General features: G+C 38.1%; 1 protein-coding gene across 4 annotated transcripts in view; it reads right to left on the minus strand.

Moving 5' to 3' along the window:
• ryr3 (ryanodine receptor 3) overlaps nt 1-18297 on the minus strand; it is a 90075-nt gene that overhangs the window by 16450 nt on the left and 55328 nt on the right. For all 4 annotated transcript variants that reach the window (XM_079583699.1, XM_079583700.1, XM_079583698.1 and 1 more), the window contains 33 exons: nt 17645-17748; nt 16978-17113; nt 16665-16848; nt 16417-16525; nt 16167-16287; nt 15802-15971; nt 15295-15515; nt 15090-15180; nt 13592-13732; nt 12956-13119; nt 12794-12872; nt 12588-12677; nt 12359-12505; nt 12215-12274; nt 12064-12139; nt 11859-11982; nt 10991-11106; nt 10826-10893; nt 10609-10730; nt 9888-9937; nt 9738-9798; nt 9412-9650; nt 9173-9254; nt 8959-9089; nt 8439-8756; nt 8092-8332; nt 7835-7922; nt 7655-7747; nt 7330-7500; nt 7191-7250; nt 6492-6626; nt 5277-5389; nt 2527-2623 (listed from right to left, as the gene is read on the minus strand). In XM_079583699.1, coding sequence (XP_079439825.1) covers nt 2527-2623; nt 5277-5389; nt 6492-6626; nt 7191-7250; nt 7330-7500; nt 7655-7747; nt 7835-7922; nt 8092-8332; nt 8439-8756; nt 8959-9089; nt 9173-9254; nt 9412-9650; nt 9738-9798; nt 9888-9937; nt 10609-10730; nt 10826-10893; nt 10991-11106; nt 11859-11982; nt 12064-12139; nt 12215-12274; nt 12359-12505; nt 12588-12677; nt 12794-12872; nt 12956-13119; nt 13592-13732; nt 15090-15180; nt 15295-15515; nt 15802-15971; nt 16167-16287; nt 16417-16525; nt 16665-16848; nt 16978-17113; nt 17645-17748 — 4202 coding nt within the window. The remainder of the gene's footprint in view (nt 1-2526; nt 2624-5276; nt 5390-6491; nt 6627-7190; nt 7251-7329; nt 7501-7654; nt 7748-7834; nt 7923-8091; nt 8333-8438; nt 8757-8958; nt 9090-9172; nt 9255-9411; nt 9651-9737; nt 9799-9887; nt 9938-10608; nt 10731-10825; nt 10894-10990; nt 11107-11858; nt 11983-12063; nt 12140-12214; nt 12275-12358; nt 12506-12587; nt 12678-12793; nt 12873-12955; nt 13120-13591; nt 13733-15089; nt 15181-15294; nt 15516-15801; nt 15972-16166; nt 16288-16416; nt 16526-16664; nt 16849-16977; nt 17114-17644; nt 17749-18297) is intronic.

Genomic DNA, 18297 nt, shown 5'->3' on the forward strand with positions numbered 1-18297 from the left:
CAATCCCCAAAAGTCGTCATGGTACGGGCGTCACAGTTTGGTGCATACATTTACACTGAGAATACACGGTATAAAATAAATAAAACTTGCGTGCAATTTAATTAATGTAATGCGGAACTACTGTTAGATACGCGGATTCTTAGGGACACCTAATCTGTAGCTCCGCCTTAGCTCTGAAGCTCTGAAGCAGGCTGCGGTGTAAAGATTGCAATGTTGGAATATGTTGAGAGAGAGGTGTGGGCGCGATCGAAAAGTCGTAAAGTGTTTACTTATATTTGTGTGTGTGTGTGTGTGTGTGTGGCGCGGCCACGATCGAACAGTGGAAACATAAAAACATACTCCGTCATTTAGTTTATGCAGGACATCATTCAAACTGCAAAGTGTTTAAGTTACTGTTAATTACATTTTTAAGGAAAACAAATATATTAATCTGAAATGTAGCAGATTAATTTTCAATTAATTCAGGTACAATTACCAAACATATCAAGGTATTTTTATTAATTGAATTAATGAACTAATTATATAAAACTATTGTCAGTGAGTGCACTACAAATAAACTGGTTCTATGCCTTTACTTTATTAATAAAACTTATTTAAAAAAAAGTACAAGGCTTAAGACATTTATTTTTCTTTTGGTGGTCCAGCCTGAGACATGCACAAGCCTTCTGCATTTTTGTTTTGCTTTTCCCTTTATTGTAACCAACCGTGATGTCTGAACCGAGGTATGAACCGAACCGTGACTTCTGTGTACCGTTCCACCCCTAAAAGAGAGTGCAGAGTTTTCAAAGAACAGTGGACCAACGATTATTTGTGAAGAATAACTTTAAATAAAACAAAGTGTGAAGACTCAATTACAACTTTTGCAAACCACTAGTAAAGATAAACAAATATGTACCATGAATCAAGTGTTGATATAGTAGTGTGGATATAGTAGTGGGGATGGCTGTGCCAGGCTAGTAATCTCTACTACACAATGAGGCCTGCTGGTGGTCATTTTGGTCTGGGTTATACAATTCTATGTTATATAGCTGACCCGGCCCCGGCCCCCCATCACAGTCAGGAACGATAATGTGGCCCCCAGAGAAAAAAGTTTGGTGACCCCTGCATTAAAGTCACCATTATCTAATGTTTTTGGAAATATCTCATGTGTGTGATAACATGTTTATGGATAATTCATCCTGAAAAATTAATGAAAAAACAATTTCTATGAATTCATTCCCATTCTACTTCCTTAAAATCAAATTATAATTACTTTCTGCATTTTGCTCTGCATCAACTTTTTTAATTTAGGAGCGAAATTCTCAATTCTAAATGGTGCACAACCCTGAACAAATAACTTCTATAGTGTTAAATCAAACCATAACATCACATACATCAAAAAAGCTCATTAAAAACACAACAGAAAATCTGTTCTCCTCATTATGAGAATAAACATGAAATAAACACGTTATGCAAATTAGTTTCATTCCAGTCATTTTCAACATTACGACTCCAAGACTTTGCTTCCTGATCTTGTGACAAGGGTTTAAATTAGACATGCAGATACTTAACACGAAGACACACTTAAATGTAATCGAGATCAGTGTCTCTCTGGTCAGGTCCTGTGAAGCCACTTTAAATCAACATTTTAAGAAAGAAAGAAACTACTGCTATGTTACTTGGATCAGATGTGCTGCACAACTGGGTTAAATTGGTTGGGTCCTGGAAGTCCACGGAGCCTGAGCTGAGAAACACTTGTTCGGATGACATCGGTCTGAGCATGGTCAATGGGGTCTGGTTGGATGCTCCAGAATTACACAAGAACCAATGACCAGCTCAGGATAAACATGCAAATTCACATGGAGACACGGCAATGGAAATGGCTTTGCAGTGTATGTTAAGTGTTATATAATGATGTAAATGAACTTGTTTCATTCTTAAAACAAATATTAAATATTACTAAAAGGGTGTCTTCATAAGATTTTAACAATGAGCGCCCAATTATCAAAGTTTACCATTAAAAATAATAATAATATGAATTAATTCTGTTAAATATTTCATTAGTGCTCAAAATATTTCCAGCTCATTAATGAATAAATATATTCTTCTTTAAGACGCACAAATCATGTGGGCCAATTTAGAGCGCAGACTAAACTTTAGCTGAGACATGATCTCTACATGAGGTGAACATGCCACCGACTCTCACAACAGAGACTTACGGAAGAAGACGACACCCAAAGAACAAATCAGAGCGTCGCGGGGAACGTCCGCCCCTCTTACCAAAGCTGCGCTGAAACGGACTGCTTTTCTAGTGAGATGGTGGGGACTGAGGCTCAGCCGAAACTCATGCATGCCTTGGCTGCTGTGCCTCGGTCTGTAGTGTGTCACGCAACCAGCAGAGCTGAACACAGGCCAGGATGAGTACATGAGGCGGGCAGAGACGTGCTCCCGCGCCTGAGCAGGCACCGCAGAGCATTCGGCCGCCGAGAAGGCACCAGCGGGCACACACAGCACACGGGGCAGCGCTGATGCCAGCCCGGTACTTACTGCCAGGTCCTGCACTAGCTTCTCCTCAAAGGAGTACTCCTCTGTCTCTATCCAAAGTCTCTGATAGCCACTGAGGAAGAGGTTAATTGAGCGATGCCTGAGAAGTGGGGGGGAGAGGGAGGTTAAGAGGAAGATGAGGGAAGGAGGTGCATTCTGTGGAGTGAGAGGAAGATGTACAGTCCATGGCCTGATCTGACTGGTCACCTTAAAGAGGACTTCCATGAAAGCACGGCTACCATCTAAATGATCATTGTTGCATGAAGACTTATCACAAAGAACTCATCAGGTGAACAACCTTCCACCCACTCTGAAACCGCCTGGCGCTACGTAAAGTTAAGAGACCCGTGGGTTAGGAAGGTGACCATTCAGAGTGGCGGCGCTAACTGTATGCTTGTGCTCAGCCCTTAGCTTGGAGAATGGAGGAGGAGGAGGTTGGGATCATGAGTTCTCTTAGTCTCACATTACCGTTAGCATGGAGAACAGACGGTCAAAGCTGGAGGTATGGTACACCTTTTCCAGCCAAACGTACCGATAGCCATTCAGGAAGTAATTATTATTTTTGTATCTGAAGTGTGTTATGGAGACAATAGAAAGGGACAGGTTTTAGGAGGAGGAAGAAAGGAGCACGGAAAAACACCAATAAAACACATTTAAACAGAATGACACTAGAGCAGGGGTCTCTAACCTTATTTCATTTAAAAGTTACTTTTGAAAAATGAAAGTGGCTGAGAGCTACAGTTGTTTTTATAGTGCATCATAACTAGAGATGAAACGGTATGAAAATTGCATATCATGGTAATAGTAACCAAAATGCTTACGGTTATCATGGTATTGTTAAAATGTGCTTAATTAAATGATAAACCTCACATTTCAGCCTTTAAATCATTTTTATAAATAGTGTCAAAATGATAAATCATAGGCATTTTATGTGCATTTTATATTAACTATTCATAAACATAACCAAATTCTACATTATTAGAATGCACATTATCTTATTTTCCATCTACAGGTTAAAATGAACAGCAAACATTTGGTCCGATTTTCGCATTGGTCGAAATAAAAATGTAAATCCACTATCTGCAAGTAGGTGGCGTTTATGGAAGAGAAGAAATAGAGCTCTTTCCTCAGTAAAGTGAAAGTTCACCCAAAAATGAAAATTCTGTCATCATTTACTGTCCCCCAAGATGTTCCAAACATGTATGAATTTCTATCGATAGAAATGTGACCATATTGTTCAAAATATCTTTTGTGTTCAGCAGAAGATAGACATCTATACATATTTGGAACAACTTTAGGGTGAGTAAATAATGATCATATTTTTTTTTCACTATCCCTTAACCTCTGTAAAGCAGTGCTGCACTTATAAACTACTTTATTAGGCATTACACGGAGGGAAGAGGAAAAGCATATACCACTTTTCTGAAGTCAGTTGGTTCCCTCTTATATTTGTTCGTTCGTTCATTCGTTCATTCATTCATTCATTCATTCATTCATCTAATTTCTCTTAGCACTCTGCCTACCGTCATGTTTTGACAAAATCAAAGCCTACAATACATGCTTCGCCTGCATGAGACTGTTTCTAATTTCGCTTAATGCTGAACAATATTTACCGCAGATTTTTCAGATTGCGACAATCAAATACGGGTTTAATGTTAATTAAAATATGAAACGATAATATTTGTTCTGAATTTTAAAAGAGCAACTTGGATGGAAAAGCCAAGAGGCTCAAGTTACTGTATTGCAATCGCTGCAAATTAGGCACGCACATCTTTAGCCTATATTTGTAAAGAAAAACTCACTCTCCCATTCCTCATGAAAACAGTTATTTTCCCTTTTCTTCGCTTGAACGCTGTCTTTAATCTTCCAGATGCAAACAAAGTTTTCTAGCTAATACTGCCTGGTAGCCATATAAACATGATGACATGCTTGAGTGAATCTTCCTGATAGTATTTTCCCCCCTGTTGTTGGTTGTTATTCTGTTATATTGTAATTACATCTGCATGTTCATAAATAAAACAAATAACCTCATGGTCGATATGTCAAATAAATACTTGATTTGCAATGGAGGGGGTGGGACAACGGTCTATATTAGCTCAATCTGACTGGATGAAAAGTACGGCTGTGTCCGAAATCACATACTCTCGAGTTCAAGTAGATAGCTTCCTTATTTTGAATAAGTAATTACTTCATGACTGCTAAAAAAACGAATCTACATATAGTTAGAATGTGTGTAGTATGAATGTAATAAAGGACATACTACATTCGCCATATTATCATTATCATGTGACCTACCAGCTTCAGTTGTGTTGCTTCACTGCCATTCACAAATCCTCTCCCGTGGCCTCATGGGATAGTAAAGTGTCCATCGTATGCACACTTCAGAATCTCGCTGGAAGTAGCAGGTCATCCGGGTACATTTTGTCAACTCTTTTATGAGCAGTGTGAATTTTGACATACTTTTGTCATATAGATACTGTTTTTCGCCTACTATATAGTAGAGAAGTATGCGATTTCGGAAGCAGCCATTGTCTTGGCGAGCTACCTCCAATCAGGCCACGAGCGACGTGTTGGAGACCCCTGCACTAGAGGGAGTACGCAATGCATTCAGATGCATTTGGAAGGAAGGAATAGCTATCAAGGAAACTTTCAGAAGTATCTACTGTCCATTGAGTCAGTACATTTTAAAGCTGAATGCTGTGAATGTATATTGCAAAGTTGGATTTTTAATAAAAAGGCTTCCAGGAACATACCTTGGTAAGTTGTAGAGTGGAGCCATTCGGAAGCAGGCCACTACGGCACGCTTTCGCTGCTTTGACAGCAGCTTCTGAAACACCATCTTCTTGTTCCTAAGTGGCAGCTCAACCTGAGAGTGAAAGAAATGGTTAATAAAACATTTCAGTTATCACACTGGGAAGTAAAACATTAATTTATAAGTCTACTTGGTGTTGATGACAAGATCAAGATCGCATCTTTTGGATAAACAAATCACAATTTGGAGTGTCTGTTCATGAAGCAAAATGCAATTAATAAAATTAGGGTTGCTGATCGATTAAAAAAAAGATCACAGAGTTATAAATATATTTTCACTTTAAATCTCCAAATTAACGTAGAAGAAACATAAAGACAGTATTTTACATATTCAATATTTGTTTAATGGCATTTTGTTTATAAAGTGGGCCTACTATGAATGACGGCTAAATTATCATATTAGTTTTATTTATCATTTATTAACAATTACAGAACATTACAAATGTTACAACAACTTTTAATTTAAGTGTACCTAAAACGTAAAAGCTGTGAGCGGGCGGCGCACAGATTGTGTGATCATACACTGTAACGCTAGCCGAAGGATGTAAATGAAAGACATTAGCATAGCTATTGTACTTCAGGAAGTGAAAAAAAAAAAGTATGCTGTGTTAATTATTTTTAATTAACGTGTTAAACAGCAAATTTATTTTATTTATTTATTTATTTATTTGACATGGACATACAATTACATTGGACGAACCATATGCATTTGTTTAAGTGTTTTAGCACACATGCTAATTTTCAACACCTGTCCACGGGAGGCTTTTGGAAATAAAATACAGTAACAAGACTAGTAAACAAAGTAAACACTAAAAATACTAACAGAAAAGGATAGCTAAAATATACCATATAATTACATGAGAAAAGAAAAAACTAATTGCATACATAAATTATAAAGCAGAAGCATCAGAGTCAGAGAAATATGAATTATTTTCCCAGACCTACTTTAAATGTTACATTTATTAGCATAGCGTATGTAGAAATTAACATGAACCTAGATTAATAAATGCTGTTAAGGTCTTTTTTATTGTTAGTTCATGATAACTGATGCATTAACGTTAAGCGTTTCCCAATGAACAAGGTTGCTGACCCGGTTTAGGCAGATGTGTAATGGCATTATATGAGCAAGGTGGATTTCTTTTGCAAGCCTATTGTACCTGATCAAGGTGGTAGACAGCAGCAGAGATGGCCTGAACTCTCTCCACATTTTGCTCTGGGTCTGGAGCTCCCTCACTCTTCACCACAATATCTTTATAGAGGTTCAGCTGCCACTGCACTGCTGGATCTGCCGACTGTGATGAGACAAGAAAAAACAATAAGCCAATAGCTAAGTTTCCATCCACTTGTCAATCTAATTATCTGAAGTTCGGTAAAAAAACTCATGCGAATAAAGCTGGTGAAAGTGTGTTTCCATTTAAAGCTTTAAAGCGAATAAAAACCTGTGTGTAATGATGTCACATGCTGTTTTTCGATCAACTTGGTATATCGAATTGATTTGAGACATTTTAAGGTGTTTCCATTCATTTTCGCACTGAATCGCACAACATTCAAGCCAACATTTGCGAACAAAGTTTTGCTAGACAAAATGGATTCATTATTTATTCTGCAAATAACGTTTCCATCAGCGTTTATCGGATAAGCCGTATATCGATCAAGATAAAATCCAATGAGACCGAACGTATTTCATTTGAGTCGATATTCATGAAATTCAATCAAATTTTACTGTTTCCATAAGGTTTACTGTTTCCATTTTCATTCGATATCACTTAATTCGGATAAAAACGTGTGGATGGAAACATAGCTTATGTCAACATTTCAGCATCTAATCCTGTATGTTAGACTTTGCTACTCCAGACCTTCTCCTGAAGATGGAGGTTCTTCCTCAGGTAATCCTTAACCTCATCATCTGTGTCTTTCTGTTAAAGGGAGATATTGTTAGAGGCTTGTTGGAGATCACTTATTGAACATAATTAAGACAGAAACACATACACTCACCAGACTGTAACGGATCTTGGTGAGGGAAATGAGCTCCTGGTCTCCAGGAGTGCACATGTTCAGGCCAATGGGCAGCATCTTCTTGTGAGCTGCTACAATAAGGGAAGTCTGGATGGAGTACAACTCTCCTTTTCTTGTTTTTCCTCTTCTCTCTTGGTCCTGACCTCCAGACTAGTTTTACAAAGCAATACATCTTAAACACATATGGCTCTATAGATCTTATAATGGCCTTTTGTTTTCATGAGCACATGTTTACTGGGTAATTAGCTCAGCGCTTTTGGGTACAATGTATTATAGAAGACAATTACTTTATAAACATACTTACCTTTGACATCTTCGTCTTGCTGTCACCAGTAAGGAATGCCAGGTTGTTAATTTCATTTTGCACCACAAAATTTTGCTCTTCCCTTTTAAAGTTCTATGGACAAAGAGCAGAAACAGCTTTTGGAAGTCTTTTATTTGCAAGTGCTTAAAATGATTCTTTGGAGCAATGCAGAGAACTTACATGAGATTTACACCAAAGGATGAAAATCTCCGACACCATGTTGAAAAGTTCAGTTGAATCTGAATCTGGTTCCTTCAGCCATGTGGATCTAGATTGTCAAAAGAGAGAAGGTCATTGTTTTGGAAAGCTGATGTTTTATTTTCTACAAATTCCAGAAAGAGGACTTTTATTTAATGAATAACTAAATAAAAGCATTAAAAAAATTATTGTTTATTGAAAAAGTTTAGCAGCTCCCTCTCAGGTTATGGCATAAATACCTGTTGTTGTCCACATAACGAATGAGCATCGGATAGAAGGCATACAGATCCCTGCAGAGAACAGAAAACTCATCCAGAATCTGCAGTTCAGCTTCCTGAGTGTCTACCCTGCTTTCAGCCTTCAGCAGCTCCTCCTCAGTCACTATCTTCACTGTTTTCTTCTTCAGTTTCTCCAGCGTTGGCAGGAAGTGAGCTCTCAGGAGATCAGCGCTAGCCCTGCTAATGATCGGCTGGGTGTATACTACATATGAGGGAGTTGACAGATATTTGAGAATTGTCCTGATATTTTGCAATCATCCTGTATTAAAGCAGGCTAAACATAATTTCCAATGCAAGTTCACCCTCACCTGCAAGTCTTTTCATCCAGGGGGCGTTATCAATGCCAAGGTTGTTGTTGAGAATCTTGAGGATGTTGCCCAGGATGAGGCTGAGATGCTCAGATGTGACCGTTGTGCAGCAATTGGCATCAACTGGGCAGTTATCTGGACCTTTTGCCCACCAGTAAGACAGGTAGTTACACAACATAGGAAGGATGACCTCGATGACCTGTGGCATCTCTGTATAACGTGCTCCAGATTCAGAAATGTCCCCTATGTCCTTCATTAGCCCGTCCAGATGAGGCAACTCATGACACATCTCATCCACGGTGTCTGGCATGCTCAAAACTGTAAAACATTCAGTATTAGGGCTGGGATTTTTTTTAAAATAATTTTTCTTTAGAAAAATAAATAAGCCACTGTCATCAAAATACCAATTTGCCTATTATGATTGGCTGCAAATGAACCATATTTTCATTGTATGGTTTCTTACTGAATTCCAAATGATTTAAAATAGTCTCAGATCCTGAAAAAAATATACGGTACTCACTAGCTCGTTCTCTTGGTGTCTTGGTGTTGAAGACAGATTGGGGATTGTGCCTATTTAGGTGGGGTTCCAGGAAAGCAACAGGCATGGCTCCAACCAGGGTGGATAAACATTCACCCAGCGAGGGCAGCTGTCTGTAAAAAACAACATATTGGTCTCAGTTTCAAGAAGAAATGGATAGCTCCATCAGAAAAAAATAAATAACGTTTCTTTGTACTTTTCCACATAGATGTTCTTGCCACTGCCCAATGAGTACAGGCTGGTCAGGATGCGGTAGCAGGACAGCTGAATGTCATCCACTAAAACATACAAGTGCAAATATTTTAAGGAATATAATCATTTTAAGAGCAAATAGTGGCATGCAAATCCAATTTTTTTGGCTGGACTGGTTGCAATGTATGTTTTTGATTCACTAAAAATAACAAATTCACGAGACTAACATCATAGCTCACTTACATAGCAGCTCTGTTCCAAACTGGTGTTGGGTGATATGCTGAAAGACAACCGTCAGGATGGGCAGCAGGGCCACTGAGGTGTAGTTGATGATCTGGGTGACGCCCTTCATCTGGGAGCGGGACTGACCCAACTTCCCCAGCTTCAAGTTCTCCAGAGTCTTCTCCAGGTCTTCCGCTGCATTCTCAAAGAAAGTCCTGACACCAGCCTTCACCAGCTCTGAGCCAGACTTCATCACAGTCCTACAGTAAGAACAGAATCAGGTCAAAACCACTTAGACACCAATCACTATTGACGGACTCGTATTGCACTGAGATTTTGCTCACTACCTGAAGTCCAGTGAGCGTGACAGGATGTGTAAGCAGCTCACCATGGTGGTGGAGTCACTTCCTGAAAGAACAGACAGTCTTAAATCAGTGAAATGAGGTATAACCAGGAAAAATTAAGCTCGTTTTTGAAAATGCTCTGAGATGTCTTACCAAAGAGTGAAATCCTGTGTCTGACAAGGGCTGCCAGCTTACAGAAAAGACTAAGAAAGAATGGTTCAAGTTAGTACTGTACATAAAACAATTATTGCATCCAAATATGCACACTTCTTTGCTACTCAATATACAAAGTTAAGAGACCCGTTAAGAGACCTCCCCCCCCCCAAAAAACCAACAACAACAAAGTAGTGAGTCAGATATTTTAACCCTCAGTATTGATGAAACACCCAGATTACATAATGGATCTGCTGAATTTATATTGTGCAACCCATAATGCCACAGGAGCTGATGACCCTCCAGGTTCAAGTAAAAAAAAAAAAGAGTCCATTCTTCACTGAATTCAGTATATACAAAGAAAGATTAGGAATTCTGATATATACTCTATCCTGTAGAGATTTGAAAATATTGAAAAGTTTATACTATTATGAATTGAGGGTTAACTAATTATCTATTATTATTGCACCTTCTCAGGAAAAACATTACATTTACATTTAGTCATTTAGCAGACGCTTTTATCCAAAGCGACTTACAACTGAGGACTACAGCAAGCGAGTCATCGTGAAGAGGCAAAAATAACGCAAGAAGTGCTCAAAATACAAAGTTCAGGCATTGCTCAGAGTAGCATAAGCCAGACAAGGGAAAAACATGATAAACATTTATAATGATATGGATTAATATTGTCTTATTCTAAATAACAAAGTTGTAACAGCCGCACCTGGTGATCATCTCCTTCTCTTTGTTGGATGCGTAGCCACTGCTGCTAAGGCTGATGTTGGGGGTTGACAGAAAGTACATGCAGTGGTTCTTGAAGTACTGGTCTATGAGGGGCAGCAGAACCTGTGTTTTAACCAATCAAGAGAACATAAAATATGAAGTTTGAAGACTGTTCTGGATATGGTAAAAGAGTGTCTGCTTGAAAACTGGAATGCTACCTTAGCAAAAAACTTGATCTCTTGATCATGGGGAGATTTGTCAGTCTTCCCACTAGAAGCCATAGCCTCTAAAAAAAATGTTATGCAAAGAAAACAACTGATCAACTTTTTATGTAAACATATTAATCTTTAATTGTTTCCAGTATATTTGTCATGTTTTCTCACCAAGATGGGCAATAAACTCCTGTGCAGAATCAACATAACTCAAGAGCCTCTTGAGGAACTTATAGGCAATCCTTTTTTCCATAGAAGAGGAATCTTGCTCCAGGTCCTTCAGACCTCTGCATATAGAAGAAAAAACATTAATAAAGAGATCAAAAACTGTTGCACACTTCGTGTAATACAGTGCTTCAAGACCCAGATTGGACCCAAATCAAGTGGCGACCCAACACAGTACTAAAATAGTTTGTTGTACAAACGTATGAAAAATGTCCTTAATATCGAATATGAAATATTACTCATGGTGCAAACACTGGGCCAAATATTGTGTATATAATTATTATTATCTGATTATACTCTTATCTCTGTTTAGTATCTAAGTTTCATTTGGATTATTTATATCATTTGAATGTGTTGTGAAATAACAATTAAATAATTATGTTATGTTATGTTTTTGAAAGAATTCTCTAATTCTCACCAAGGCTGCATTTATTTGATCAAAATTACAGTAAAAAGAGTTAAATATATATATATATATATATATATATATATTTATTTATTTTCAGCAGCCATTACTCTAATTTTCAGTGTCTCATGATCCTTCATAAATAATTCTAATAAACTGATTTGGTGCTCAAGAAACTTTTTATTATTATTATCAATGTTAAAAACAGTTGTGCTGCTTAATATGTTTTGTGAATGAATAGAGTTCTTTCTTTTAAAAGAACCGCATTTATTTGAAATATAAATATTTTGTAACATTATTAATATATAAATGCACCCATGCCAAATAAAAGTAAAATTTCCTTCATTATTTCTTTCATTATTTTTTCTTCTTCTGATTATACAAGAACACAATTGTAGGTGCACTGACCTGCTGATGGCATATCCATTGACCTGTAGAAATTTAAAGAGTTCCTGGGCCTTCTCTCTGTCTCTGTACTTCTCCTTCGCTGTCAGCGTGTCGTACGGGACCAACAATGGATGATTTCCTCCTCCTTTCAATGACAACACACAATGAGTCAATGCACCTGAGACAGGATTGAGCCAAACACACTTTTCCAGGAGAAAAGCGTCACCTTTACTGTCAAGTTCCTTCTTCTTCTTCTTTGCCCAAATGTTGTGGTAATTTTCTGCAACTGTTTCAACCATTGCCTGTTGAAATGATTACCGGTTTAATACAGAGCATATGAGATATGTATTGTTTTTAACAATCTGATTGACACTTGCCTGTAGTTCCCTTGATAGAATAACATTTTCCAAATCTTGTGGGGCTGGATTAAACTCACCCTGTAAAGTGAAGAAGAGGCAATGTCCTAAATGCATTGGTTTGTTGATAAACACTATAAAGAAAGAAACTCTGTCCTCCGTTACCTGTGAGGACTCTGATACTTTGCGTTGCTTTTCTGTTTCCCTTTGCTGCACCCTGGTCTCTCCTTCTCTGGTCCTCTCAACGTTCCATCCTATTGCCAACATGCTCTTTAGAGACTCTTTCACAGGGTAGCGATACGTCTCCCTTTCCTATACAAAGTGACAGATTTGAGTAGAATAAACTTTGCATTTATGTTAGAGACAAAAGTCAATACAGAAAATGTATGTGTACCTTTTCACTTAGTGCTTTGTATGGTTTCAGAAGCGGATGAGTTTTAGCTTTGTCATCTAATTTATCTCCCGCAGACCAGCCAAGAGCGATCTATCACCATACAAGATAACACAAGCAGTCATCCTTTGTCTAATTCAACAGAAGAAGAGCTCTAGTGACACAATGAACACGCAAGATTAATGAGACTAGTTTTAACATTGTCCAACCTTCTCAGAGGACCATTTCTCATGAGTATGCTCCGCAAACTTGCTTGCAATGTAATCTAGTTTTTCAGGGAGCGAGATGCTGAAAAACAAAACAGTATGTAGTGAAGTCCACATAAAGTTCAAATGAAAGGATGCAATTTTCAGTGTTTCTATGGTACTTACTTAGCAGTGCCAACAGGCTGGGGGTCGAAGTTGCCTTGCGCATCCACAGAGGCCTGCTTAACTAATGTGGAACCTGGGCTGGAGTCCACGTAGTCAGGCGGTATTGCACCGGCTATGGCACTCAGACACGGCATGGCCATTTTGAAAAGCTCTGAATCATATTTCTGCAAGACAGAATATGGAGTCAAAGAGCAAGGTTTGATAATATCTTTGTGGTTTAACTAATTAATATAACTTTTAATTACATATATAGTGGGGCTATAGATGTAGTGTTTTCATTTATCGTTATTAATTATATAAACTAATGTGTTTAAAAAGTATTCATACTTCTTTAATCACACATCAATTCGATAGTAAGGGATTTTCCTACTATTCCTACCAAAATGTAGGTGCCTTTTCAAAATAAACAGCTTAATTTTTTATGTCGAAAAACAGTGAGACTTGACAGGATGACCGCAGAACTGAACCAAGACCAACAATTAAAAAATATTGCAGACTTCCAAATCAACCTTTTTAATGTCTATCCAATGCATTTTATGTCATAATAATTAATAATAATTTGTATTACAAGTCATTACCATGAATACATTGTTTGTTTGATTGACACCCCAAATTTACACTGAAGTATGTTTTTACCTTTTGAGATAGAGCGTCAAAGAGTCCCCAGAAGAGTTTCTTGGTGAGGTGGAGTTCCTCCTCTGATGCCATCCCATAGCTGCCCAGACCCGTGGGCAGACAGTAGTACTTCCAATTCTGCTCATAGTGATTCGTCAAAAGCTGCAAGATAAACAGATATGTGGATTAGGCTGTCAGCATTCAGGATACTAAATAATATTCAAGTAGTGTCTTGGGTAAAAAAAAAAAAAAAAAAAAAATAGAATAAAGGTTGATTTTATATTTGGATTTAATTTAGGGAATTGTATTGATTCACAGTTACTAAATAATTCAAAGGTGTGTGGTCTATCAAGCACTCTTCTGATAACCTTGCTGTGTGGTAGGGGTCAGAGAGCTGCCAGCAGAGAGACAAGGTGCTGAAAGTGAGAGGACAGTATGACCTGCTTACACCTGCCTATCAAAGGCTCACGAATAGGAGGATCTGTGGTGACTCATATTGACAGTTGCATCAGGTAATGTGTAATCCAGATGCCCTGTGTGTTTGCAGGGTGTGTGAAGCTGTCAAATCACAGAAGTTATAACTGTGAGTCGAGTGACCTCACTGTAATGAAGAGGAACTTTTCACCAGGGATAAAGAAACACATCTTGTGGGTTAGAGTGCATCTGGCATACTTGATTTAGCTCTTTAAAATGTCAAAAATGTGTTTGATTACACTTTGTGTTTGGATTTGTTTGGTAACAACACTCATATTCACCATTTGATGAATCACTGCTGACATGATAAACAAAAAATGTACACAAACATCTCTTTTAATGTTGTATTTGTGAATATGGTGGAACTTGCATAGCAATTTAAATCGAAATATGGCATATTTGCATTTAAAAGAATGACTATGACTATTTAAATAGTCACGTTGCACAGTTGCAGTGCTATTTTAGTGCATTTAAAACCTAAGTAGATTTGCATGTGGCTAGTGAACAAGATTCAGGTTTTGTGCTGAAACTATGTTTAGTGAATTTGCCTCTTAAGGTTTTATTATTTATTAACGGAGCAACAGGGTAATAAGGATGAAATGTACACTACCATTGTGGGTCAGTACGTTTAAAAAAATATATAATTTAGTTCAGCAAGAATGCATTAAATAGATCGAAAGTGACAATCAATTTATAAGTGTTACAAAAGATTTCTATTTCAAATAAATGCTGTTCTATTTTATACTCATCAGTCCTAAAAAAAAAAACATCAATAATTAGAAGAAATGTTTCTTAAGCACTATTTCAGCATATCAGAAGGATTTCTGAAGGTTCATGTGACACTCAAGACAATAAAATATATAAAATTTAACTTATGTGATTCTGTGAAAATTATTTTTAATTGTTATAATATTCAACAATATTACTGTTTTAATCAAACAAATGCAGCTTTGGTGAACATAAGAGACTTCTCTTCCCAAAAAATCGTAACAACCCCAAACTTTTGACCGGTAGTGTATGGACATTTACGGTTCACTAGACTCACATTAATGGGCATCTTGCAGTACTCTGTAAGCTGTGGGACATCAAACACAAGACGACGCAAAAGTTGCTGTAGCATTGACGGCCGCAGATGCCTGTAGAAAGTATAAACATCAGATGAAAAGTATAATGAAAATGCAGTTTGAGTTTTCACTGAGCTGAGGAAACCATCCCAGCCTCTCAGCTAAAGGTTTTCAGGAGGTTCTTACATGCAGATGGCCAGTAGGCATTCATCAATAGCATCTCTCTGGGCCTTGGTGAGCGATCGGCCCTTCGAGAGGCGATAGATGGTGTGAAGTGTAGAGTCAACGAGCATTGCATGGTGCTCAGTGTGAGCGAACAGATGAGCACAGCGGGTCAACAGAGGAAGCACTGCGGATCCAATGTATCGGTTCATGGCCAGGGCTGTCTCGGTGGTCCTGAGCACCTCCTGATGAACGCAGAATAACACGGAAAATAAATCAGGCAACTGAGTAATATGTTTACATTTTTATAATTATTAATTATATTATAATAATGCAAAACTACTAAATGCATTCTTAATTCTATAGCAATCATTCAAATTAAAGAGGTTAAATATTATTTTTAGTATTTATATCTACTTTTTGTCACTGCTAAATCACTATGTTAAATGGTTGACATCAAATTAAACTTTTAGGGTTTTTCACACAAAGCATGATACATTTACTCTGTTTTTCTCCGCAGAGCACCCTTACCGAGTCCAGGGAGGCTGAAGCTCGCAGGTCTGGCAGGAAGCCAACCTCCAGCAGGTGCAACAAGAAGCTTTGGTCGTCAATGCCATAGACACGGTCCAGGAAAAGCACCATGGGCGCCTTGTGCTCTGGACAAAAGCTGGCATTCATATCTGGCTCCGTCACAGTGCCATCTAAGCAGCCGAAAGAGTTAAACAAAAAGACATTAGGGTTATAATGACTGCGGAACAAGAAGCACATATAATGAGACACGTAGGGATGAAGATGACATTGAAAGAGTAATAGCATCAATCAATCTTATGCGCATAATGAGTTTCAGAGATTATGTCTTCAGACTCTTTCAAAGGCATCTAGTGACTTGTACAAACCTTTATTGACGACCGGCATATTGAGAGGAATACTGATTATTCCAACCAAATCTTTAGTGGGTACTAGGGAACGGAGGATGGCACGGATACGCAATGCTTCACCTTTACCTTTGTTTATGAGCTGTAAAACAGCATCGGTATAACATTAAAGTGAGGCCGTGTACAGTTCAACAGCACTTTACTGAAGGAAACTGTATGCTTTGTCCCCCGCTGTGTAAATCAATAAAATGTGGCAGAAAGGAGCACTCACATGCATCTCAGGTGCACATCGGCCCAGAAGATCAATAAGGGCTGAGTAGAAGGACATAATAGAGTTGCCCATGTGGGCAACCTCCTCCTCCTCTTCATCCTTCCCAACCCTGTCAAAACAAAGAGCAGACTTGCTTATTTTAAATCATGCTCACTCATTCCTGAGGTCAAAGGACATCTCAACTACAACTCAAACCTAACATAAAATGGTAGATTATGCAGATGTATGGAAGAATTAAGTGGTCTCACGTTGGCGTAACCCCTTCCGGTAAGTTGGGCAGGTCTAAAGCGGGATCTTCTGAGATCTTGATGGCTTCCTTCATGGCAGCGAGTAAACCTTGACCTCCCTCTCCTCTAAGAGCAGGTCCAAAGCACTCCGGACGTCTGATCAAAAGCTTCACAACGACATTAGCGTTCTCCTCAACACTTTCACCTGAGATGACCAGAACACACACAAAAGAAGAAACAATGTTTGCATAATGATCATGAAGTCTTTTTCTATTAACCAAGATACAAAATGAATCCAAAACAAGTATTATTGGTAAAAAAAAAAAGTACTAACCATTGACAAAAACAGCAAACCGTAGGAAGGACAAATAGCGTTCTCCTTCTATTGGGTTCCAGCCAATGTCTGGGTATCCCTTGGCAATGAGCATTGGGCAGTTCTGTAACCCACAGCCTGCCAGATATGTAACCACCTGAAACACACATGGACAGGATCCAAAATGAAATCCAAATGGCACTAAAAACTGGCTTAGGTCAATTTAGTTGGCAATCATTTGGCAGGAAACTTTATTGGGCACCGCAACACATTACATCAATTAAATCACAAGAACTGTAGTCTGCTCCTTGCTGTGCTCTATTAAAAGCTCAGTGAACCTCATAAGTCTTTTAGAAACTTCTACCTCAATTGTTAATTTACATTTAATTATTTAGCAGATGCTTTTATCCAAAGCCACTTAGGACTTAGAAGAGTCTCATTTGTAAGTCATAAAATATACAGTAGGCTACCATCAGAAGTTTATCTAGGGTGCTTACACTGTTGTTGTTTCATCCAAAATGTCTGTGGCGACACATGTGAGGTATATTATATTATAACTGCCAAAACCAAAGAATCAAAATATCAGCTTTTCAACTTTTCTTTACAATCAACCCTTCTATAAGTAATTTTTATGAATTTTATTAAGAAGTATTTCATGAACAGGGCTGATGTTGTAGTAACCGGTTACCTTCTCAAGATCAGGTTCCTCTAGTGCCAGAGCCAAACTATTGTTGTCCATCACAGAGGACGCCGCTACGTCTAAAGGTGTGGAGCCTCTCATGGTTGGGCATGCTGGAGAGAAATAAGAAACCAAAGTTATATCCATATGACCACGAGAGATTTTCGGATTTACAATCACCAGCAGATGGCAGTCTTTACTTTCTTTTTATACTTTTATACAGCTGCTCTGTATAACCCAATCAGTGAGCTTATATTACTGAAATTAAAAATTAAGACTACAACACAATCTATGCAGCATGAAGATATGTTAACATAAAACTGCACATCTTTGGATGCTTCACACCATGGTTTGCAGCATTATCTTCATCTGATCTGATCTGTCCTGTCATTGATCTTGGAGTGATAAGGACTAATAAAGGTGTGAGTGGGCTCTCAGCTGCTCAATAATGTGCTGTTATAGGAAACGACTCTTGCAGAGTCAGGTGGTCTTAGCTGCACAAGCTATTATTCACAGTCAAAACAGCGCACTGTGCAGTGTTGCCAGATCTTGTTCGAAAAAACAAGTAACCCGGTCTGACAAAATAAACCTGAAATAAATGAGTTGCTGCACCAACATAAGCAGCAGTTTTGTTTTTGGGGAGGTGTTTATGGATCAAGGAG

This window comes from Phoxinus phoxinus (assembly GCF_949152265.1).
Source record: "Phoxinus phoxinus genome assembly, chromosome: 16".
NCBI lineage: Eukaryota > Metazoa > Chordata > Actinopteri > Cypriniformes > Leuciscidae > Phoxinus > Phoxinus phoxinus.